Raw genomic sequence first — 25,168 nt, forward strand, 5'->3', positions numbered from 1 at the left:
AGAACAGGTTTTCCCCAATCCTCACACTTTTATTTAAAAAAATCCTTATCAGTTTCCTCCTCCAAAGGAGGCATTGATGCTATTGGGTTAGGTTAGAAAGTGGGATATCAAAACTACTGTCTTGCTGAAGAGACTGTAGATTCCACAGCATTTTTTCCCAAGCATTTGTTGCAGCATTTTCCTGCATTTGAATCCTGCAACACATTTAGTTGTGTGACAGTGGAATTGGATTTGTCAGAGTTGAGGAATGAAGAATGGTCTGGGTTAGTTGTCAGGTGGCCTCTACTGGAAACTTTAGCGCTGCCTTTTGTGCTGAGAATCTTGCCATTGCCATTAGAAATGTTTCTCCAAGAAGTAATACTTTCATCTACAGGAGAAAACGACCTTATGTGAGGAAACTCCTCACAGTGTGCAGTCTGCGCTTGCATGTTAGTACTGACTTTTTGTTCAGGATACAAGAAAGGTGTATCACTACAATCCAGGCTTCCATTCACAGAACTCCATTCACTGCAGCTTCCTTCATCTCTTTCTGGAGTTTCTCGAAAATCAAATTCCTGAGTCCTTTTAGATTTAGTTTTCCATTTTCCACATGACTGGATACATTTATCCTCTTTCAAGACTGTTCTTTCACCCTTGCTCTTAAACATATGAGTTGGCCCAGAGATGGTATGGCCATTTGTAAAGCTAGGTGCATGTGTATTTTCTAGCATGACTTGAAAAGCAGATGGAGAAGCATTCTGGTGTGCTATATTACTGGCAGCACACAAGAGTCCTTTGTCTGCATTTACAACGGGGCCATATTTTTCTCTTCTTCCATCTTCATTTGAATAAAACTCTGGCACAGCATCTCTTGAAGCACCATCCAGATTTTTAGAATTATTCCCGTTTTGAGTATTTGAAGTCACTGTTTCATGAAGCATATGTTGAGTTTCAGCCTGCATTGCATCAAACTGCTGTCTCAAGTCATGTGGTACACGTTTCTGGACAACTTTATCACCGGCTTTTTCGGTAATGCTTTCGCCACATGATTTGCTTTCCATATGGTTTGACCTAGTCTGAAGCACGCGATCTCTTTTTGTGTACTCAGCTCCAGGTGGCAGATCAGAATTTAACAGCAGAGCTAGGAGAGGAGGGAAGGAAATAGATTAATTAAAGGAAATGTTAATGCCAGAAAATAAGTTCTTCTGTTTGTTTTTAATAAAGAATTGTAAGCATTGTCAAAACAAGCAGCTTATACTGACATTTCCATTAGCAAACTTATAAATAAGTAGCACTTCACTTTGCATCTGCATTTTCATTACTACATGCATTAAATCAATATGATCAAGAAGAGAACAACTATAGAATCCAACATACCTGACTGGGTAGATTTGCTCTGGGGAACGCGTCGAAGAGGCATTTCAAGTCCTTTAGCCATTGTAGCAAGCTTACTGGCAGCATTCATTATTTTCATTTCAGCTCTGCCAAGAATTGCAGAACATGAAAAAAAAAAAAAAAAAATTAAAGTTTAAGGGTAATTCCTTTTCAGCTCTGCATTTTACTTCAAGGTAATGTTGGAGAGAGTCAAAGACTGAAAAGACAGTACGCCAGACTGCTCAGCAGTGACCCCATGCCAATCTGAGCAGACTGGTAAGACTTCAGGTCAGACACCATTTGTTCCAACACACCTCTTTCAAAGCCAACAGTAATTTCCAAACATACTTGAACATACCCTTCATGTTTCCCATTGTCAGTAAACAGTTCTTGAAGGCATGTCAAATAGTATTTGTGCATTTTCCTTGCAGTCTCTTGGCGCTCTCTTAAAACCTCCACTTTAATCATTTCAGCAGCTCGCTCCTTACTTTCACGGATATAACAAAGCATATCACCTACCAACACAATTCATTCATTAGTACCAGTTTTCCCCCAGAGAGGTAAAAAGCCAACACCACAAACTGGGACTGTCTAGCAGACCTGGAGCAAGTCAGCAAGAGCCTGGATTTACCTGCCAACATTCTACCCAAATCCTTGTGCCAAGTGTTGCCTACTGGATAAATGCCACCAAAGACCACAGTGAAGCATTAGACAGAAATTCAGTTGTCTGATTTTGCATCTTGAGCAGCAATAGAAAGCACAGGGATTTGGGAGGAATGCTGGCTGGTAAAATGCAGATCTAGTAATTCTTCAGTGGCAATACAGCTGGCTTTGGCGACCTGCTGCACCCAAGTAAGACCCAGTGCTACACTTAATCCTCTCCAGCCAGAAGGCTGCTGATCAAGACAGATGGCAGGATACAGCAGAAGAGAAAAGGAGGTTCTCTTTCAGGACAAGTTGCAGGGTAGATGAATTGTTTGCTGGAGAAGCAATATCAGTTCTCAAAATACACTTTACTACTTTACAAGACATAATACAGTGCAACAGAACAAGGGTGGCATAACGAGGCTTCACCCATCACAGTTAATCTTGTCTAAGATTATGGTGACAATTCCATTTCTCACATTCACTCTAGTAAGAAGGAAAAATTTACTTCTCATGCAATTTAGCTGTCAGATGCCTGTGCAAGTTGGCTGAAGGAGGAGGAAGTGACAAAGTAAATTATTTCGCTCTCCTAACTTTTTAGCTAAGAGTCAGTACTTACACTTAATCTTGCTCACAGCTTTAATGTACTGAGCTCGCATTTCTTCCAGCCCTTTCACAGAGTCAGAGGATGTACAAGGTTTTGAGACGCCTCCCTTTGACAGTGACCTGAAATGCATGTTAAGTTATATTGCACAAACAAAGCAACTTACATCTTACCAAGAAAAAAACCCAACAGCTTGTTTAGCTTTTTTAATTACCTTGGTGGTGTTCCCAGGTCTTTTGGTTTAGTCTTCATCCCAGAGTTTTCTGCAATTAGAGCCTCTAGAACCTTCTCATTTTCTACAAAAGTGATGAATCATAATTCACTGCACATCTCCAAATTCGAGTTCGACAGAAGTTATTACATAAACTGCTGTCTCTGGTGTAAGAGCTCAATATCACAAAGCATCATCAGCAAATGTACAGCTGCTGCAGTAGCAAGCACTTAGGAATCGATCACAATAAATTACAATGAAGCCTGGATATAAAAGTTTTCACACAGTAATTAAATAAACTTAAAGCCTTCATATGCCATTACTAACACTACACTGGAGGCAAAACTTCAGAGGTACCAGGTATACATGTAGGTCAGGGGAAAAAAGAGTAGGACTGTTTTGACAAACACTGGAAAAGAATTATTAGTTTATGTGTTAGCAATTGTGCATTCATTGGGCTGGAGAGATAAAAATAAAACCTGGTTGTTGATGGGGTTTTTTTGTTTGGCTTTTCAATAACCAAAAGCCAGTATTACAGAGGCAGGTTGGACTTCCATGCTGAACAATGCTCAATGCTACTAAGCAGCATATAAATATTAAAATGAGAATAAGAAGACAGTGGAGCTGAAAAAGCCCAGTGTAGGACTTCAAGCTGATATCGAAGACTGTTGATCATGGCATACAGATAAGCCACCTGTGGGTCACCTGAAAGTTAAAGAACCTTAAAACCTATGCATTCGCTATGTAATCTAATTCAAGCAAATGATTATTTTAAAAAAGGGTGTAGATATTTACTGTAACTTGAAGAATTGCAGGATAGACCCATAAAAATCAACAGCTGATTACTAGCTTTCCCATTTTGGGAAAGAAAACCAACATGAATTGTATACCTACAATGAATGCTGAAGGTACCTCCACTGCACCCAGCCACAGAAGTTCTCACATGAACCATGGCCTAACGAAAACAGATTGTCATCACACAATGGAGGGCATGTCTTAAAGACAAGTCTTCCTTCTGGAAGAATCAAGGCTTTCATGCATAGAATATGAGGACCTGAGCCCTGGCAAAGGCATGGACAAGTTTGGCTTTCTTCCTTGTTAGGATGGTGTGCGGAAAAAAGCAAAAAGCAAACAGCCATCCTAGAACACAGAAAGAAGCAATTCGTGGTCTTCAGGGATCCTCATTTGTGGTTCAAATCTCATTTTCATCAGTTGCAAGTTGTATCCATGATGACCATGTGAGACTAGTAGCCTCTGTTTTCACGAGCAGACCTCCTATTATCCTTCAATCTCTCCTCCAGCCCCCAGGGAATTTTACACACGATATGGTTGTCAACAGAAAGAGCACAGAAATAATATTAGGCAGATCTGTGTGGCTTACTCACCTGACCTGGCTCACACATCTGCAAACTGGCAGGAACCTTTCACTTACCAGCATACAGCATTTTACTCCTCCTCACTGAGCACAAGATTTACTACAGCAGGCAAATGAGACTTCTCATTTAAAAACCAAAAAAAGGAAAAAAAACCACCCCCCCCAAATCACAGCCTTTGGCAACTGAGGCTATTTAGTCACTTGGTATAACTTATTATCCCACATCATCTCCCTCCAAGCTGACCACTTGTCAAACCTGCTTCCAGCAGCCCCAGAGACTTTTCTACAGTTACTGTAGAATTGTTACAGAGACAATTCTACAGAGTTACTGACCCTCAGGATGCAGAACCTTCAGCAAGTCCAATTCCTGCCATGCTCAAGGAAAGCCTAAAAAAAAAAGAAATGCCCTGAACACTATTCTGTGCAGCTTCAACTGATTAAAACACTGCAGGGAGAATGATCCTCTTATTCAATCGTCAACATGTTTTCCTTCAGAGAAAACATCATTCTCTTTGTTCTGATCCTTAAAACAAAAGGCCACTACTGACTTTGGTACAGCTGAATAAAAAGATGGAGTTCCTCAGATACCAACTGAATGGGAACTGTGCTCCATATGGTACATTATGCTCAATTGGGAAAGAAAAAGTTCTTGAGCACAGGAACAAAAGAAAGCAGGCAATCCTCCTACAAATCCTCTCAGAAATAAACCTAGACAAAAGGAATCCTTGTTGCTATCAGACAGATGAATCAATATGACTTGCTTTGAGTGAAAAGCCTACACTCAAGGCCCATAGGAGGAGACCCAACTGCAGGAGTAGTTACAGGTATGGCAAAGGGGTTTGGTATGCCAAAGACTTTTCATCCTTGTCAGCCCAGATTTTACTATGGACAGAGACTTCCACCAAGTTAAATAAAGCAATAAAGGATGAAGTCTGTTATCCTGAAAGGACGACAGATATACATGATGCAACAGCATCCACAATAAACGTAGATAGTGATATCAAGTCAGGTAATTTGCAACTAAGCTGACTTTTTTTAAGTATGCACACACCTACTCCATCCACTGAAAACTAAATCATGCAACAGATATGCAGCCAGCAAAGCAGAGCCATTCAAAGATGTCTTTAGGTGACTAATAATCATAACCTTGGATTTGCTCTGACTTAGCTGCATGTTCCTTCACAGCAAGCTGGAGATAGCTCAGAGCTATCTCCAGCTCTCTTTTCAAGCCCTGACACAGAGCCTCTCTTATTTTAAGCTCCCGGCAGCAGCATTCACAGCAAAAATCTTCCCGAGACCCAACATTCCTTTTCGTACATTTCTCACCTGCAACAGTAATTGCTAAGAGTTAGACTTGGACCCCCCAAAAAAGAATCAAGCTCAACCTTGCTATTTCCTGCGCTCTGCTTAGTCTCTCTCTTGCTGGAAGTCATATAACACATTAGTTTAATTAAAACAATCACAAGAGGCTGGAACCCTGTTACAGAAAGCGCAGCAAAATCTATCAAGCAGTTCAGCCCTCACAGCCCCAACACCTTCCCACCAGTGATGGCTGGAGTCTTCACTCGGAGCCATGAGGTTCAACCTGTAGGTTGAAGTTTTTAACTGTTTTTTTAAAAGCACAGCTGCCAAGCAGGGTCTGCTGGAGTCAGCTGAGGGACACTCTCCCAGCTGGGAAGCCTCACATGCGGCTCAGTCTAGTTAAGAAATTCACAAAGACTGGGCTACTTCCAGGAGAACGATGGCTGCTCCCTATAGACAGGACAAGGAGCTCTAGAGGCAGAGGCGCTGCGTTGCCTGTATTGTTCTGTGTTAATAGATGGCTTGTTATTTTGGTGTTGAAGGAATTCAAGCCACACTATAGGCATAAAGCCAAAGACTCTCTCGGGTTTTCTTGCTTTATGTTTTTCTGTTGCATGAGAACTCAAACTAAACAGAAAGCCCCAGAGAGATTTTTGTGCCTCCCATGAAGTTTTTCCCCAGCTAGACTGTCTCCAGCTTTGCCATATAGTACATATGACAGCTCTGGGAAGAGCTACAATGCTGAAATACATACTGGGGGCAGGAGGAAGGGAAGGGGGAAGAAGAAGGAAAAAAAAAAAAAAGTCACCCAGGGATTTGCATTTTTTCAACTACATTCATGATGAAGAGAATCAGAAACTACTACCATGCCAGGTGAAGTATAATTCTTGACACAACAATATCTTCTACATCAATGCAGAATTCCTTGTCTTGTCTAATGGCAAGGGCAAGTAGTATAATCCAATTTTCAAAGCTCTGATTTAGTATCACCGATGGTTTAGACCATACCCTGCTCATCATGATCAACACTGGTTTGCTTATGAGCTGTTATACACCAAAGGTATTAGTGCTCATGTTCACAACCTCCAAAGAATATTTATACCTGCCGCAGACATGGCAGCTCTTTCTTCACTCCTGAAGGATGGCTTTAAAAAGCAGAAAGCTACTAGCATTTACTAAACTAAACCTCAAAGCCTAGCATTAAATCAGTAAGCTGGAGACCAGTACCATTCACTGCAGAGTTTCCATTGTAACACAGTACAAGCTTATGCAACATTAAACCACCTTACAGACAGAAGAACCTTATCTTCTTCTATCACCCAGACATTCACTAATTAACTTTGCACTAGAGTCATCGATAAGACACCAACTATTAAAGATTTAAGATTAATTTGATGATATGTAATTTGCCAGATTAAAACCAAACTCAATACCTTTGTCTGTTCCAGTTTCCTGCAAGGGTAGCTGTCGTCTTCGCCTCTTTTGTGCTTCTGCTTGGTGTCCAGCACTGTACACAGGAGACCTTACCATGACCCCAGTTTCTCCTTCACCATGATGCAGGCATGAGTATGCTTCTTTATTTACATTACTCACTAGCTCTTCATATTTCTGCAATTAAAAAAAAACACTTCCTGAAAACCCAACATGCAGCAAAAACCTCAGGTGTTCCTCACTACCTTAAAGTAGACAAGTATTATGTTACACATAAAACCAAGCAACCCTGGCCACTAAACAGCTTTAGTAACTGTAATGCAGGTGCTTTAAACCTGCACTAGAACTGTAGATTGCAGCTCAAATCAGGAGGAAAACATGTATTCTAGCATATAGAAGTTTTACTTGGCGTAATTCACTGCAATAGCAGTACCTGGTTATCTTGAGTTGTATTTTGGAAATGTCAGTAGCCCTTTACATTGCAGAACTATACAATGCCTTTGAATACTTGATGCTAACTTATTCTTTAGAAGACATATCCAACAAAAAAAAAAGGGTTGGATTCATTTAGACCTTCTGCACAAATACGGGTAGTAGAAGGACAGGATCATCTAGATAAATGGAACTCCTTCGTTTATTGTTATTATGGTAGCATAAGAGAAGACATTACTAAGAAATTAAAGATTTCACTAGATAAAGTGGTTTAAGCCAACCAATGTTTTGAAGTTCAAAGGCATTTTAAAAAGTTTACCATGAGAGATTCACATCTATTACAGAAGGTGCATCAGGCATAGCAAAAACCCTTCTAATTCTCTTTACCATTTTGAAAATAACTCATGCCAATAAAACTTGAAAGGACCATGCGCTAAACAGAATCATATTAACACTAAAACCCAGTTAACATTGTTAGGAGAAATCACTTCCTTTTCTTGAAAAATAGGACAGTTTCTTTCTTTGTCCTATTCTTGGATAATTCCCCAGCTGCTAAATGCTGGGTGGCAATGGCATTTTCAGTGGGGAGCTCCCCATAACTGAAAAGTTAAAGCATTGCAAAAAGAGGAACTTGACAAAACAGAAAACGGAAGCTTTTATACAGAATCCTATTTAGCCCCAGCCTCCTCTAGAAGAGGGCAGGATGTCTTTCCTCATTTGGGCAGGCACATTGAAAAGTATTTCCTAGAGCCACAATAAAGTTAAGCAAGACTGTTATTCCCAAGATAGATCAGTTTGTCAGTTATTCAGTTCTACTACAGATAATTTGCAGAAACAATTTACTGCTTTAATTCTTTTCTTCCCCTTCTGATACAAACAGAGTAACACGATCCACAGTTACTCTCCAGTCACCATTACGAACTGCTACATTTCTAAAAAATGAAAAATAAAAACCAGCTATGCAGAAATTCCACCAACGAGGTCACAAGGGGCCTCACCAGGCTCTCAAACTTAAGATGGTGGATTCACCTCCTGAATAACGAATCTTGGCATTAAAGAATGACACTCCTAACCGGGCTTTCTCTTCTTCAGAGACTGAAGAAGTCAGAGCTACACCCATCCCTTTTCCCTTGCTAATGGTAGATTTAGCCCTCTTTTGTAGCTTTAAAGGACTATTGTTATCATGAACTCAAATGTTGAATTCTCCAATTTTCAGGCTTATATGGATATTTCATTTAGGGAGAAAACACATATGAGTAACTTCCCAGATCCGTTTTCTGATTGTCACTTATAATTTACAGAACTATTACCTCTTTCCATTCTCGCTCTCTCTTTTCCAGAATCGTGTAAAGTGAGGTTCTGTAGGCCTTCTGTAAGCAAGCCTTCAGCTTGTTTTTGCACTGATGGCTTGATTGAACATGAATGTCAAAACACTTCTTCCGAGAACATGCACTATGTGTACACTTCACAAGTTCTTCATGGATTTCACTCAACAAGTACTCAAGCTCAACCAGAGTCTTCTCCTCATGCCGATTAATTTCATCCTGCAATCTCTTTGTTTCCTGAGCCTCCCATTCTCGCTGCTTTTGGTCTAGTAACATCTTTATTTCTGCTTCTTTCTGAATGGAGAGATCATTCTTCTGCTTTGCAAGATCCTCCTTTGCTGTTGCAAGTATCTCTTTAATTCTGTTTCTATGATCATCTAAGAACGATCGGTAGTCTCTCTCATTTTGCTCTTGTATCTGCAGGATTTCTTCTTGCTTTTCTTTGTTCCACTGAGCACGGGCTTTTGCTAGTTCTGCTTTGATTGCTGCAGGGATTTCTTCTTTCTTTAGCTCCAATTCCTTCTTGAGAGAAGTTACTTTTTCTTCAAGTTCCTTCACCCTTGGTCCAGATCTCTCTGTATTCTCATATTCTTTCTTCCATTTCTCTTCAGCAGCTGAGAGAACGAGGGCTAACTGGTGAATACATAACACAGGCATTATAAATATATACATGCATTTATATATACATAAACTATCACCTTGGGTGATGATCTATTGGACACGATTGTCAAATTACTTAATGAAAGTATAATCCTATATAGGAAAAAAAAAAAAAAGGATCAGAACCAGAGTACACTAGAAACATCTTTGCTAGTGATTCCCCACCAATGTCTACATTCATTCCTCAGAAATATACAAGTATTTTGGGCTACCTGCTTTGCTGCAATCTCTTTGTGTTCTTTTTCCCATTTTTCTTGTTCTATCTTTAGATTTATTTTGTACTCTTTGAGGTTTGTTAGTTCTTGCAGCCAGCTGGCATGAGCTTGGGTTAAAGCTGCATCTACCTATAAGCAGATTAAAAAAAACCCTACTTCAGTCACTGTCAAATACATTTTATCGTTACTTTCCTGTAGCAATGAAAGAACAGACTTCAGTTTGGATTGCCTATGTTTACAGAAACTAAAAGAATCAGACCAGCAGCATCTGATGTATTTCTTGATGCAAAAATGATACCAAAATGATAAGTATTAAATTTGTCTTTAACAAAGTGGTATAAACCAAGTCAGTGTTGCTCAGTTCTGTTCAAAACTCCTGCAAAGCTTGTCCAACTGTATGAAAAACTAGAAGGTAGAGAAAACAAGCTACATGCTATAGCTTCTTCAGAATTTTTTTACAACTATGTTTCTAATACACCAAATATCAACTACTGAGCTTAAGAGAAAGTTAGCACAAGACAACACTTCTTTTTTTGTGACTTAGTTGCACCACGGCAGTTTCATAGGTTCCAGGCAGACAGAACAATTATTTGTTACCTGGCTGGCAAGATTTTTACGGTATTTATTTTCCAGTTCTATTTCAAATTCTTTTAAGGCCTCTTCAGAGACCGTATTTTCTTTCAGAGCCTTCTGGGTCTGCAGCCTCTGGTCTTCAACAACCCCTTCTAACTCTTTAGTTGAAACTTCATCCACAACTGTTACTTGGTCAGTTTGGCTGCTGCAGTCATTACATTCAACTATAGTTCTTCTCATTTCTTCCAGCCTACTTTGCCATTCTCTTTCTATTTTTGCAAAGACTTGTTCTTTATTCTAAGGAAAAAAATATTTTTAAGAAAATCTTCCCAGTGCCCAAATAACTAGAATTTCACTGTATTTAACAAAGAAAACTAATAATCCTCCCTAACAGAAGAAGAGCAAAACCATGCTGAGAGAGGAGAGTTTGGCTGTTCATCACAGCTTTCTTCCCTGGGATAGGATGCAGAAAGGACTTTTATATGATAACTGAAAGAAACAATAGAAAGCATAACCACTCAACCAGGGATCAGGGTGGAAAACTCCAGCATATTTTCAAGCTGTGACATTCAGGACATTCTGCATGTTACTTTACAAGCTGTCCGTTGTTGGGGTTGTTTTTTCTGAGATATTAAGCATCTGCAATACCTACTGACTTCTTCATGGGCTCATAAAGTGACAGACCCTTAAAAGCCACTTCAAATGGCAGAAAAACAGTACACAAGTGTATTTACATAGAAGTTCTCTTTCTGAAAATAAACAAAAAAAACCCAACCAAACAAAACCCAATCAAAAAACCAACCAAACAAAACAACCCCTGAACTAAGTTCCATACCTCTTTTTCTTCCTTCTCCCAGTGAACTTTGGCTAATGCAACTTCCTGTTCAACCTGCTGTTCTTTTTCTTCCAGCCACTGCCTCTTTGCTGCTATCATAGAACTGCGGTGTTTCTCTTCAAGCTCGTTCCTCAGAAGCTTAAGAGAGTCTTCTTTTTCTTCTAGAAGCTGTTTCCTGAGCTAGGTGGGAAAGAAAAACAAATTAAAATAGTATTCTTGGAGGCAGAGTGAACTGCTCTGGCACCAAGCAAGGAGAATGTCTAAGAGACATGATTAATGCTCTCGATCAGCCTCTGCACTGATCTTCCTGATGACACCTGGACAAGAGATCCAGCTATCAAAAGGTGTTTTAAGGCACAATACCATAGGTTATTATAGGCTGTTGCTCTAAAATAAGTTTTCTCATCAGGCATCTTTATTCTCAGTATACTTTGAGGTGCACCTCTTTGCTGTACTTGCTCAGCAAGATAGTTGACCTACTTTAGTCATTTCACACTGATATCTTCAGAAAAATCAATACAGCAGCCAGAATTCATTATCACTTAAAATAACCACAGTATCTTCAGATCAGTTTTACACAGGAAGAAGAAAACTTGTAATGTCATTCAGTTTTTTGGGAAATGTCTTATGAATGTAAAACCTCACATTGCTGAATGAGCAGTCCTCAAGCGTCAGAATTATGAAAGCTGACTACATGAAAATGAATAGCTATTTGAAAGGTTATTTCTACAACACTTTAAACCCTGGGAAACTAGTGTATTATCTCAGCCACCAATAGGACATATTTATGAACTTTATAATATAGCTGCATGCCTTCCAAGTGTCTTCCCCTACCAATTATGAAGTTAAATACGCTTATCAATACCACATCTTGAAAACAGTCTGAAGTGATACAGTTTATGGATATTTCCATCAGTACCTTCTCTTCCTTCAGCTGCTGCTCTTGCTCAAATTTCTGCCTTAACGTAGCTTCCAAGTTGTCCTTCTCCTCACAGACTCCAATGTAACATTCCTTCACTGCAGTCATCTCTCTGTTCAGCTCCTCTATGTTAGCCCTTCACAGGACAGATTATTTATTATGAATTACTCTTTATCACAGCCCAGCAATTCTGTACTTTGAAAAAGTGTAACTAGCACTGAAGGCCAGACAGGAAACGTGAAATTTTCAGTGAAGTGGAAAAAAAAAATGGTAAGTCTTACTTTAACTGCAAGATGGTCTCTTCATAAGTTTCAATAAGCTGCTGTTTTTCTGCAGCATGCCTCTCCATCAGGTCTTTCTCAAAATGTGCTTTTGTATCCTCATGATGTTGCTGATAAGTTCTTTCACACCTACAATTTCAAGAAAGAAAAGTTACCTAGGCTTTTTTTCTTTCCCTTTTAAACAGGGTTCAATTTTTCCTGAAGAAACTATCTTTCTAATATTGATCTCCCCTTATACCAGATTAGCTGGCACAAGGTTGCACATGCAGCTAGAAGTCCACAAATGGAACTAAACACAGTTAATAGACTTACCTGTCAATGGCTTCTTGTTTATCCTGATCAAAATCCTGAACCATCTTCCTCATCTGACAACAGAGATCTTGATTTAAGCTTTTCAGGTTTTCCTCATTTTCCTTCAGTTCTTCAATAGTCGAAGTACAGGTCTGGACAAACAAGGGTCAGGTAATAGGTGGATTGCAAAGAGCCTTTTGTAATTGCAGGTTTTAGCACTGGGGGGTGTGGGGTGTGTTTTTGTAGGTATAAGCAGCATCTGTCTTACCTCAACTTCTTTTAGCAAAGTTTCATTAGCCTTTCTGAGCCTCAGAACTTCTTCGTTAAGATTATCAGAAACTGAAGGACTGGCCACTGAAGTATCATACAGATTTGCAACAGGCTAAAAATAAGCAAAATTAAGATGATGTCTTTTGAGATATATATGATTAAGATGTTGATGCTTTCAGAAGTTAAAACTGCCAAATAAAAATTGCACTTAGAAGAAATAAGCAAACAACACAAAAGGTAATTACTGCAGTGCAAAAATAGAACAATATCACTATTCTATCTAATATCATCAACTGTAGAGGAATTCTTGAAACTCACAGCATCACAAAGGTTTAAAGCACACACTTGATGTTGAGCTTGCAAGCTGAATGAGTACTATCATCCAACAGAGAGCACACTTCTCAACGTATTAGATTCCTGTCCCACATCCAGGTCATAACACGTAGATTACAAGAGCAGATGTTACAAGTCTAATCAATTTATAGAGGGAAAGTAATAACAGGGTGGAAATACAGCATCAAAGAGATTCCTTATTGATCAAATTACATAGTGAAGGCTGTCTGAAGGCAGTCTGTTTAATGTTCCATTTATATAACCTAATGATACTATCCACTTTCCCAGAGAAATCACAAGGTCATTTTGGCTGAAGAAAACCTATTTTCTCCAATGAAATTCAGTTCTGAAAAAGAAAAAAAAAGAAATTTCAGTCGAAAAAAAGAAGCCCAGCCATTAAGTTCTATCAAGCAAGTAAATCATTGTATCAGAACTCACCTAATAACACTGTTAACACACAATAGTAGTAATAATAATAATAATAATAATAATAATAATACACAATGCTGTCCAAGTTCCACTATTCAGTTTGTTTCTTTTTCACCAAAGATACAAATCAAGGCATCATCTAAATACAATACTTCCCTAAAGATCAGTGACAGATTTACTTAGTTGCTATGAATACTCAGCTGTGAGTAAATTTTTTCTTCCATTTTCATAAGAAGGTCACTAAATTCCAGTGCATCTTTATGTTTTAAAAAGTGTAAGCAAACAAACCTCTGACTCTTTGGATGCTTTCTCTGCTTTCAACAACTGCTTGTATTCCTCTAAAGTCTTCTGGCAATCTTTAAGATCATTTTGTAATTGAGTAATCTGGTTTCTTTTCATTTTATTACTGCTCAATAAACGTTCCAGTTCGGCTTTTAATTCTACAATAATTTCATCTTTAGAGAGCTCTTTATCCATGTCTCTGTTCTGCATTGCACTATTAGGGAAGACATAACTGGTTCAGTATTTAAAAGACATAGCACATTTATCTGAAAGGTAGTGGCAGCAAATAGAAGAGCAACTAATACTACCAGAAATAAAGATGTCTAAGAGGTAATAGTAAAAAGAATGAGAGAACATAAATAGAGAAGCCATATGCTTTTGCATCAAGTTACAATTAAGTACAGAAAACTTGTTCATTCAGCTGTTTCCCGAAAAGATTCATTCTCGCATGATGTGGGGTTTTTTTAGACAACTCAATTGGTTGTTTTAAAAAACAGCTTTAGCATTAAGTAACTATGTAGAATCTTTAAGCAAAAAGGTATCCATGCATACAATCCAATGAGTCCCTGTAATATCTGAAGATATATTAAGCAGCAGTTAGGCATCCAATTTATGGTATTAGTTCAGTTTCCTGTTTCCCAGATTACCTGGCAATACAAGCAAAATTTCAGGTATGTGCCAAAAAACCTACATGCTGATCCAGTAAGACCATCTTGTACACATCACTTTTATAATCTGAGGATTTAGACTTTTCTTTCAACAAGAATCACTTGATACCTGCAGAACCTTGGTTTCTTCCCGGTGATTTTTTTAATTCCCAACTCTACATAGGAATCACCCAGGTTCGTATGCACCTCTCCACCTGCATCATTCAAAAACACTCCAAGCTTGGCAGCAGATTCATACAAAGCTATTTCTTCCTTCAGTTCTGTTAATTCTTCCTTAAAGAAAGAGACAGAAAAAAAATTATACTGAGCAGAGAAACTCCAAGCAGACACAGTGGCCATGATAACTATTCCAAGGAAAAAAATACATACAACTGTTTTTTCTCAATATAGTTGTATTTAGCTGTATTTACTTGAATCATCTAGCAGTGGTTTTATTTATAGTATCTTTTTTGATACCTCTAGCAAAGCATACATTAAAACCACAAAGTAGTTAGGGAATATTTTCTGTTGCTCAGTATATTCTGTTGTTCTTATTACAGTTTATATATAAAGTATCATTTCTTTTGCTCTTACTTCTTTCCTGCTGCCCTTGTATAATAAAATGGATGACAACAGAAAAGTACCTATCTGGAATAAACAACCTATTACTTTAGATCAAATATATGAACTGAATTGGAAACGCAGACTTCCACTCATATTTTACAGAAGACTTCCCAGCATTCCCTTTTGATAGGAAAAAGTAAATATCAAAACTCTATCTCCACCTACCCCACAGCCTAGTTAAGTTACAATATTCCCAGCACACAATTTAGAGTCTTCTTCTACCATCAGCAGGTTAGACAGACGTATGATATCAGGTACGTATGCCCCATTGTGTTTTAATGGAGTGGGGATAGAGGTCCAGTGTGCAACACAGGAAGATGAAGTAGTGAAAGGATGTGTTTGTTTTCCCCAACAAATACAGACAGTTTCAACTACCAACCTCAGCTATAACGCTCATCCCCCCTTAAATCAAAATAGTAAGATATTTAATAAAATTAACCTGCAAAGCCTTGTTCATGTTATTGCTTATCATTTGTGCAGACTGAGTTTGTTGCAATTGAAACCGTAACTGATTTGTCTCCTGCATCGAGCCTATTGCAGGAAAGAAAAGGGAGAGAAAGTCATAAATGTGCAACGAAGACTATGCAATCTGAAAACAGATCACTTAAAAATAGCAATGTTGATTCTGGTAATAGGGATTACTCTGTTTCTATTTGGTTGATGAGAAACTCGACATGAGCAGGCAGTGTGTGCCTGCAGCCCAGAAAGCCAACCATATCCTGGGCTGTATCAAAAGAAGCATGACCAGCAGGTCAAAGGAGATGATCCTGCCCCTCTACTCTGCTCTTGTGAGACCCCACTTGGAGTATTGTGTACAGTGCTGGTGTCCTCAACATAAAAAGGACATGGAGCTGTTGGAGCAAGTCCAGAGGAGGGCCACGAGGATGATAAGAGGCCTGGAGCACCTCCCATATGAAGACAGGCTGAGAAAGTTGGGGCTGTTCAGCCTGGAGAAGAGAAGGCTGTGTGGAGACCTCATAGCAGCCTTCCAATATCTGAAGAGGGCCTACAAGGATGCTGGGGAGGGACTCTTTGTTAGGGACTCTAGTGGTAGGACAAGGGGGAATGGCTTTAAACTTAAACAGAGGAACTTTAGGTTAGATATAAGGAAGAAGTTCTTCACAGTGAGGGTGGTGAGGCACTGGAATGGGTTGTCCAAGGAAGTTGTGAATGCTCCAACCCTGGTGGTGTTCAAGGCCAGGCTGGACAGAGCCTTGGGCGACATAGTTTAGTGTGTGGTGTCCCTGCTCATGGCAGGGGCGTTGGAACTAGATGATCTTAAGGTCCTGTCCAACCCTAACTATTCTATGATTCTATTTCCTTGAGCTCACTAATAGCTACTACATACATTACTATTAGGAGATTTCAATGTGTAAAGGTAGGCAGAAGTCAAATACAGGAAGAGCAGAATATTTCACATGCTATTCCTACTGCTGTAAGTTTCCAAGAACCAGCCTCCATGCACAAATACAATTCCTTTCTCACCGAGATCTGAATTTAACATGGCAATTCAAGTCAAGTGCCTACAGCTTGCTCCCAAAGGCTGTTATTTAGTCCCAAACTAAGTTTACACATACATAGCACAAAATGCATATAAAAAGCTTTATAATTCTTGTTTAGGGTTTTGATGGTGTTTTCTGGCTGGGGTGAGGGTAGGGTATTTTATTTTTATTGGGGTTTTTTTTTTACACTTCAATCTAGACTTAACTAAATTTCATTTAAGTCTGACTAATGCACTGCATAGGAAATGGTCTAGTACGCATTTAGCTTGATGTTGATTCTTTTTCAATAACAATATAGATGTGCAATTTCATACGTCAAACAAAGCCATTTCTGCAAGGGAAGATAAGGTATGAGTAAAAGGCTGACCTGTTTGCAGTAAATTTGCACATTGCTTTTGGCTTTCTTCTAGGCTTCTTGTCAGTCGATTTATTATTTCAGTTTTTTCACATTTAGTTTCTTCCAGCATTTTTTCAAGTTGCTTAACATGCTCTCCTAGATTTTTGCACAGCTCTTTCTAGGAAGAGAGATTATTTTTACTTGTGTTACAAACATGTAGCCAGCTAGGACAGTTTTGGATACAGAAAGAGTCAATACATACAAGTCAAAGGGGAAAAAAAGAAAAGAATCAATCCGATGCCTGAAGGGGTAGAGGCCAGCTAAATCAATCACTGATCAAATCCTATTCTTGGCTGACAAGTCACCTCTTACAGCGCCAAAGGTAAGTTTTCACTAGGAGACAGTAAGTATACTCCTATATAAACATCCATGGATGCAAACCATTTTAACTTCCTAGAGCAGTTAGTTTCCAGCATGTCATATTATCCTCTGTAATTCATCACATATAGTTAGTCTACTGTAGAAAAACCAAGCCTTCACGTTATTTATATTAAGCCTCAGTTTAATTCAACTTAGTTTATTTTGACTGAGCTTAAGCCAAGCTTTCAAGTTCCAGTGCTTCGTATAAGAGGAACTGTAGTTTTTTCACTTGATATATAAGGTAGACCTTCATAAGGCATTATTTACAGTTACCTACACAGACCTGGGAGGCACAGCACCTCATCTTTATGCCTTTTGCCTTTTCTATTTTCTCTCAAAAAACAGAAGGCCTCTAAATACCCCAAATATACTCCCATAAAAAAAACTTTTTTGCTGTAGAGACAAAGCTGTGTAAGTTTCATTGTGGTACTAAGACCAAAATTAGGCAGCGCGTTCTTGTTTACAAGCAAGCGCTAGTTACACTTTCAAACATACAACCCATTTACTTCTAGGCATATTTATACTGAGACAAGAATTACAGTCCTAGAATTAAAAAAAAAAATAATCCTATTTCCCTTACGTGAAAAAAGAGGACAATTTACTAAGGCTTGACTACATTGCTCTAATATTTCTAATAGTGTAATGGGCTTTTGTCAGGTAGAATAATTTTAATAAGGTCTATAACCATGTGACACAATCCATATCAAACTCCATCTCACAGCCAGCCTTTTCTCCCCCTTCTCTCCTTCAAACCCATACTTCTCAAGTAAAGTGACTGTTCAGTGGTCAAATCATTTTTGAGACTAAAGCTTGGCAATAAGCTGTTTAATAAACAGTTTTTGCAGCAAAAATATCACCTCATTTCGTAACTAGTTTCTTTCCCAGATGTACGTGCCAGTACTCTTTCAAAAAGAGACTGTGCACAGAATGAAAGTTCAGTAGAGAAACCAAGACAATGAATTCCTGCCTCCTCCACATCCGCTATGTACAAACTCACAATCTGAGCTCACAACTGCCTGGAGATGTTTATAAAAACATACCACATAGGCTCTGTAATATTGAGACTTACATAGAATTTCCTTTCCATTTGCTTAGCTGCTTCCAGAAGGAGTTATTATAGGTCATAAAGTGCAGTTGAGGAAACGTGGGGAGCTCTACAGCCTCTCCAGTACAATACTCAGGGTCCTAAAATAATTTCTCACCTGCTCTCGCAGTGCAGATTTTGTAGTCTCAAGTTTCTGCTCTAATGATAATACTTGCTTTTCATACTTCTGCTTGAGTGCTGAAATAATGGCCTCATGTTGTTCTCTGGCTCGCTGAAGGGCATCTGATCGCTGAAGTTCTAACAGCTGCTTCTGCATGCTTTCCATGGCTACCTCTGCCACTTTGGATTGCTTCAATATCTGTACAAACAGTATTAGAATAGCTCCCAGTTACATATATTTTTACTTTTGCTCCAATATTCTGTATGTCAGTTGAGGATATTTTGTGCAAGAGTTGCTAGAAGTCCTCAGATAAAGCCTAGATTTTAATATAAACTATTTTTCACAAATGCATCCTATTTATTCATCATATATTCAGGTTCTGCAATGATCATGAGTGTTTCAAGAGACTAGCACTTACTTAATGCAAATGCACCACAAATGCAACTATAGAGAACTTCCACAATAACAAGTTTGAATATATTTATAGTACCTGCTCCTCATTGGTGGTAAGATTCTGAATTTGAGTTTCAAGTGCCTTTATTTGACCTTCAAGATGCACTTCCCGTTCCTTTCCATTCTGATAGAGTTTTTGAGACTCACGAAGACTAACAGCCAAACCATCCTTTTCATCTTAAGAGAGAGACATTAAAATTACGTGAGAATGTGGCCAGTCACCCAACAACTTCATGGAACATGACTGTTCAGTATCACTGCTCTACAGGACCATTTGCTATGATCCTTCTGTCTCACACTGTGGCCAAGAAGCAGAAGACAGAACAAAACCATTCAGTCTCCATCCATTAATGACTTTCACTCTCTGGTAGCTGAAGCATACACTGTACCTTCAGAACCACAGTGGAAACAAGCCCCATTGTGTCGGCACTAGGAACTAACCCCATCACTTACATCATTTAAAGGAAGAAACAAAATAACTTCCCTGGAGGAACAGCCAAGACACTGCAAAATAGTTGCCAGCTTAAGTTTTCTCTCTCCTTTGCTCCTTTTACCTTCTAAAAATTATATTAACTCTCTAAGCTCACAACTCTTTTTTTGTTCCTGTAAGGGAGATAAAGACAACCACCATCTCCACTACAGCTTTGACCATTTGGGAAAAGCTTCTCTCTAAATACAGTCCAGGAAACAGGTTGTTAAATAAAACAGCAGCAAAACCCCCTTTTTTCATAGATACACAGTTCTATCAAGGTGGGTTATTTATTTTTTTTGTAGTTTTAACATACTACTTCAGCAAACTTCTCACTTTTCTTTACTTTTTTAATGCCTGGCACACGGGGACTCTGGAATACAACGATGGCCTTGAGAATGCAGTAAGTCAGGCACCAATTCATGCAACTTTCTTTACAATAATACTGGGGGGAGAGGGTTAGGTCTATATATCCCAAATCAAGTTTATAAATAAAATCAGTATCTGTAGAGACACTACCTAAATCAAAGTTTCAGAATAAAAGAATTGCTAGATAGCAATGAAATCAAAGAATTAGTAGAAGACATTTTACCTTTGACCATTGAAAGCTGATGATTCAAATACCTAATCTGCTGTGCACTCTTTTCTAGCTTTTCATTAAGTTCTTCCAGTTGTCTCTCTCTTGCTTTATTTAGAACTTGAAGAATCTGCATATTTTCTGAAGAATCTGCCAAATTTCAGATAGCACACAGACAAGTCAGCACAGTCAACTAACCCAGAAACTTGGTGTCCTAAGTAATTCCTGCCCCAAGATATTCTTTTATACAGTGCCAAATTATTTGTTGGTTCACCAAATTGCAACATTTTTTAACGTACCTTTGACTCGCATCACCTGAGTTGCTCTGGCAGCAATCAGATGAAGAACTGTAGGAACCACTGATGCGATTCAAACCTAACAGCAAGCCCAGATAAAGGTTTACATGCTGTGAATTCCCAGAGTCTTATGGAAACTATAAATTTTCAAGTAAACAACTAAAAACAAACCCCACACAAACACAAAGTTAGGGCTCTCCCAGTGTAAGCTTAGAGCAAAATAAAAGTCATATACATCAACATACTTTTAGTTGTCCTCTTACTAGAAATCTACTGAAATAAACAGATTTTCTGTTGCTGATTTCCAGTGGACTTTTCACACAAGTTTATTTCCAGTCTAAGCAGTGAGCACTTACTGTCATCATTGCCCAAGAATTCATGTTGCAAATCTTCAAATACTTCATTTCTTCTGGTTCCTTCTTGGAGTACTGGCATTTTTTGATGAATGCCATTTTGGTATGGTTTGTAAGTCACTTTGTAAGATTCTGGTGATTGCCCACCAACAATATCAGATGCAACAAATGGCTGTTGTGACAATATATAGATAAGAGGAAGTGAATTAAAACTACAACTGTAGTTCTGCTCTATGAAAACATTTTTGATTTTACAGGCTGACATTAAGAGCTCTAGTAGCTCTTCATTTTCAGGCTCCAACCTAGCACTCCATTTCAGTGTGACAGAAATATTCATGAAAGCATCTACTTTAGGAGTGCAGTGAAGTCTGAACTTCAGTAGAGTAAGTACACACTTAAGTGAATCACATTCATTCTATCTCACGGAATTCCGCCTAGCCAACAAGAGGAAAAAAACCCACAAAACCCATGCATATATGTAAATCTAATTATTTAACATTTCATTGTTTTAAATAGATTATAGAATCCTCCCATTAATGTTTAAACTGATAATAAGAGAATAAAAACATTTAGAAATACTAGAGTCATAGAATAGAATCAACTAGGCTGGAAAAGAGCTTGAAGATCAGTACCAATAGTTAAACTATCAATAGTTAAAGACCTATGAAAATTTCCCAGAAGAGACAGAAAATTGCATCAGCTTCTGAAATACCTTAAGATGTTCCTTTGGAGCATCTGGAAAATTTATTATTTTATTTTGCTGGTTGTTAAATTCTGGTTTAGGGCCATTTGTATATGGCCTGAAGTTTTCAGGAAGATGATACACATTGTTCTGTTGGTAACGACTTGGAGCATTAAACCCTTCTCTACCAAGATACACATCATCAAGATCCTCCTGACCATTCTGGTCACAGTAACCTTCTTTAACTTCATATAAATGTTTCTTCTCTTCATCATTATGTAGGCCATTCCAATTCTTGCCATGTTTTTCAACATGATCATTTTGCTGGTCACACAAGAATTGTTCAGGGTACAGATTTTGTCCTTGTTCATAAACCTATGAATCAGTAAGAGGTTTAGAATTGCTCTCTCAAAACTCAAATTTCCCCCACCCCTTCTTTTCTAGGGTTACCAGCCCTTAAGTTAGAAATACATTAAATTAACAGCGAAACACATTACCTACGTGAGAAGTATTTCTCTAATGAATTTAAATACTATTTAGCATATTATGAACAAGCAGTTCCTACTAATTACATGACTGCTCATGCACGCTTACATTTTGAGGATCACTTATCAAGGGATGATCATTCCACCTTCCATCATGCTTCCCAGGCTCATGCAATCTAGAGAAATACAAGCAACGTAACTATGTACTTATAACTTCAGGAAAACAAACAAAATAAACCATCTCTTTGTTAAATTAAGTGGCATCTAGTTTGTTTCTCTTAGAACACAAACCATACTGCAAGCTGCACTACAGCTCCCATTTTACCTGGATTGCTTTTATGCACCTCATCAACTGAGATTTTGCTCTAATCTCAAATGCACAACATAACTAATAAAAAATTATGCAAAATTCCTTACTGTTCCTCAGTCTCGTGTATGCTACAGTCTGAATAGCTGGAAAGCTGGTCTCCACTGTCCTCCAGCATATCATGGGGAAGGTCTGTCAATAGTTGTTGCAACTGCAACAGAACAAACAACATTAATTATGCACTTTTCAAAAGAATGCATACAAGTTCAGTCCAAAGAGTCAGAGAGAGGCAAAATAGGCCACTTGCATAAAATCCTGGTTTTCTTCGTGTTTCAGTTCTGGAATTCACAGCTGGGCTTATACCACAGAATGCTTAATAATCTAGAGTACCAAGCAAATGATTTATGGCAAACTCTTGTTAAGAAAAGAGCCACACCAGAAAGAGGTAACAAAAATGCCACCAGATAGACATGTCTCAGGACAGACTACTTTTGAAGAATGGTCTTCAAACTAATCACACCAGGGTTTCTCCTCCCTAAATCCCAGGCAAGAGAGGTACTGGACAGTAAAAACATGTTCTTATCTGGATTTCAATCCAGACTTCTCCAAAAGAACTTGCCAGTCAGTGTTATTAAATGCAAGAGGTCATCGTTGCAATGGTAAGTGGTTTGTTCAGGCGTTCAGATGAAGTCACTAAGCAACTGAACATGAACAGAGAAAAATACCACCAGTTTTAGTTCAGAAAATAAATAGCTGTGCCACCAAAAAAAACAATCCCAAAATAACAAAACCAACAAAACGAAACCAAGCACAAACCCAAACCACACCTGAACTTACTTGTTGTAATGATTCCCATATAGATTGTACCTCTTCCAGTTTTCGAAGAGGCTTTGATATGGGGCCATACTTTCGGCTGCTTATAGACCTGAGTTTTGAACTCTTTTTCTTATTAGGTGACTTGAGAACTATACAATATATTCAGTTATTACATGCAGTTTCCGAACCCTCACCCTATTTTTCTCTGCACTCTCAAAGCCTGTGTTAGTAAAACCCAAAACTTTAGCTGCCCCATGCCAAATACCTTATTAGCTTTTCTTTGTTAAACAAACAAAAACTATCTGTGAAACATACCATGTTTTCTCAGACGTTTCTAAGGGCAACAGAGCATCAAAAAGTTTCTTCCTAGAAATTCACTAGTGGCATGAAGAAGTTTCCCTATCATTTAGGCATTCCCTAGATTCATTATTTCTCAGCTCCAGGAAGCAGGAAAAGAAAGGCAGCATCATCCACTGAAGATCTCCTTTCCTTTATGCTACTTGCAACCAAGGACCAACTCAAGCACCATAGGTTGAAGTTTATAATCCTATCTATGCACACTTTCTCATCCACTGTAATCACCCCGCAATTATTTCACTACTTGTTCTCCTGCACAAGCACAAAATCCTTCTCTCGGTAGAAAGTGTTGGAACAGATATTAAGATTCCCTACAGTGTTTGCAACAGCATCTTTCCAGTTGGTGCAGCTACTGTTCTGTCACACATTTTTGTGAACATTTGTCTCTACAATACCTGCTCTCCAGACAGTCATGCCTGTAGTACATACTGGGGATGTTACCTGACATGAACATGATTTACCACCCTGTAAGAAACCATTATGCACATTCATGTTAAACACACATTTTGCCAATTGTCTTTATGAAACAAAAGGAACAGAAACATCTGAAGTATTTCAACTTCAAAGAAATCCCAAAACATTTGAATATAGTTTTCTCTAAATTGAAGTGTATAATCAGAATTTTAAAAATGTTTTCTCATTTTTTTTAAGCTAAGCAAATTTTCAAGTGAGAGCTGTTGCTCTCTAAGAATTTGTAATAAATGAAAAAAGCTGTCTAGAAATATAAAATATAGGTGATACCAGCCTTTTCCATTTGGACTACTGCACAGGAGTAACAGTCTTCCAGCCATTCCATGCACTTAAGATGCACCATCTCTCCATCTCTTTATAATCTCTTTACTTTTCATGTCACTCTTGCAAAGCACAGCTCGCACTCTGTTTTGCTTTTAACAAAGACAGCATAAATCTTTTTTGTTTTTAAACAAAAGAGAGAGATGGGAAGAAGCTAGATACTCAAGCCTTCAGATCAAACAGTTTGCAGTTTTTCACCTCTTGTTCTCTTGCATAGTCCTCTTGGTCATAGTCTTCATCTTCATGTTGAGTTTGTAGAGCTGCACTATCAAAGTCAAGAGACATTGTTTTCTAATGTATTTGAGCATCCAGCAAAACCTATTGCAAGATAAGAAAATATCACACATGAGTAAAAGGGGAGGAAGGGGACCAAAAAATGCCACCCTCACTTCCTGAATCATTCACTTGAGCTTTTGTTTCTCAGTACATTCAATGCAACTTGCTTCTAAGAATTTAGCATTTAAAACAGATTATTTGGCCTTTTCATATGCTGTCATTATTATTGTTGATTTGCAACCAGACCTTATTTTCTTCAAGTTCTAACATTGTATGTCATGTGCATGCTGTGATATATGCTGATAGTTACGTCCACTTTTCAATCTTGCTTCATTTATTTCTAGAGAATAACTCTATTTTGTACAAAATACTGGAAATATCCTATGGCTTGCACATTTGGATAGCAGCTCTGCTACGAAAAATAGGGAAAGTATCATGGGAACAGAAAAAGTATTGTGTCAGTTCCAGATTTAACTGCTTAATGAAGAGACTGAGACTCCCAGGAGCTTGTCTACACTGAGCAGCGAGTTCACAGTAAGCTACAGCATGTGTTTGCCCACATTTGGCTGCAAGGTAAGTTACTCCCTGATGAAGAGATACTCCTGGCAGGCAGTTATGAACTAGAAAGGCCTGATGAAGACTTTATAGAATGGCACATACTGAAGTTTTCACTCAGCATAAAATAAGCTTTACAACACCATTACTCCCAAGTTGAAAGACATAATGTGCCACTTTACCATGTTTAAAGGACCTGCTTGCCAGTGATATTCAAGGAAACTCCAACAGTTAGCAGGAGTCCTAACA

General features: G+C 38.4%; 1 protein-coding gene across 1 annotated transcript; it reads right to left on the bottom strand.

The window, feature by feature from the left end:
* Positions 1-113: 113 nt before the first annotated feature.
* Positions 114-24,373, bottom strand: CEP152 (centrosomal protein 152kDa). The gene is made up of 26 exons (XM_010015677.1): positions 24,287-24,373; positions 22,234-22,334; positions 21,926-21,992; positions 21,362-21,706; positions 20,653-20,821; positions 20,016-20,150; positions 18,992-19,131; positions 18,499-18,699; positions 16,907-17,054; positions 15,477-15,568; positions 14,544-14,707; positions 13,773-13,980; positions 12,721-12,834; positions 12,474-12,604; positions 12,162-12,290; positions 11,881-12,016; positions 10,962-11,141; positions 10,151-10,423; positions 9,551-9,682; positions 8,664-9,311; positions 6,924-7,098; positions 2,817-2,898; positions 2,618-2,724; positions 1,712-1,868; positions 1,357-1,460; positions 114-1,120 (listed from the first exon to the last, which is right to left on the bottom strand). Exons 1-26 carry the CDS (start codon positions 24,371-24,373, stop codon positions 114-116), a joined length of 5,232 nt encoding a protein of 1,743 aa, XP_010013979.1.
* Positions 24,374-25,168: the final 795 nt, after the last annotated feature.

Source organism: Nestor notabilis, unplaced genomic scaffold, assembly GCF_000696875.1.
Source record: "Nestor notabilis isolate BGI_N333 unplaced genomic scaffold, ASM69687v1 scaffold27585, whole genome shotgun sequence".
In the NCBI taxonomy this organism is placed as follows: Eukaryota; Metazoa; Chordata; class Aves; order Psittaciformes; family Psittacidae; genus Nestor; species Nestor notabilis.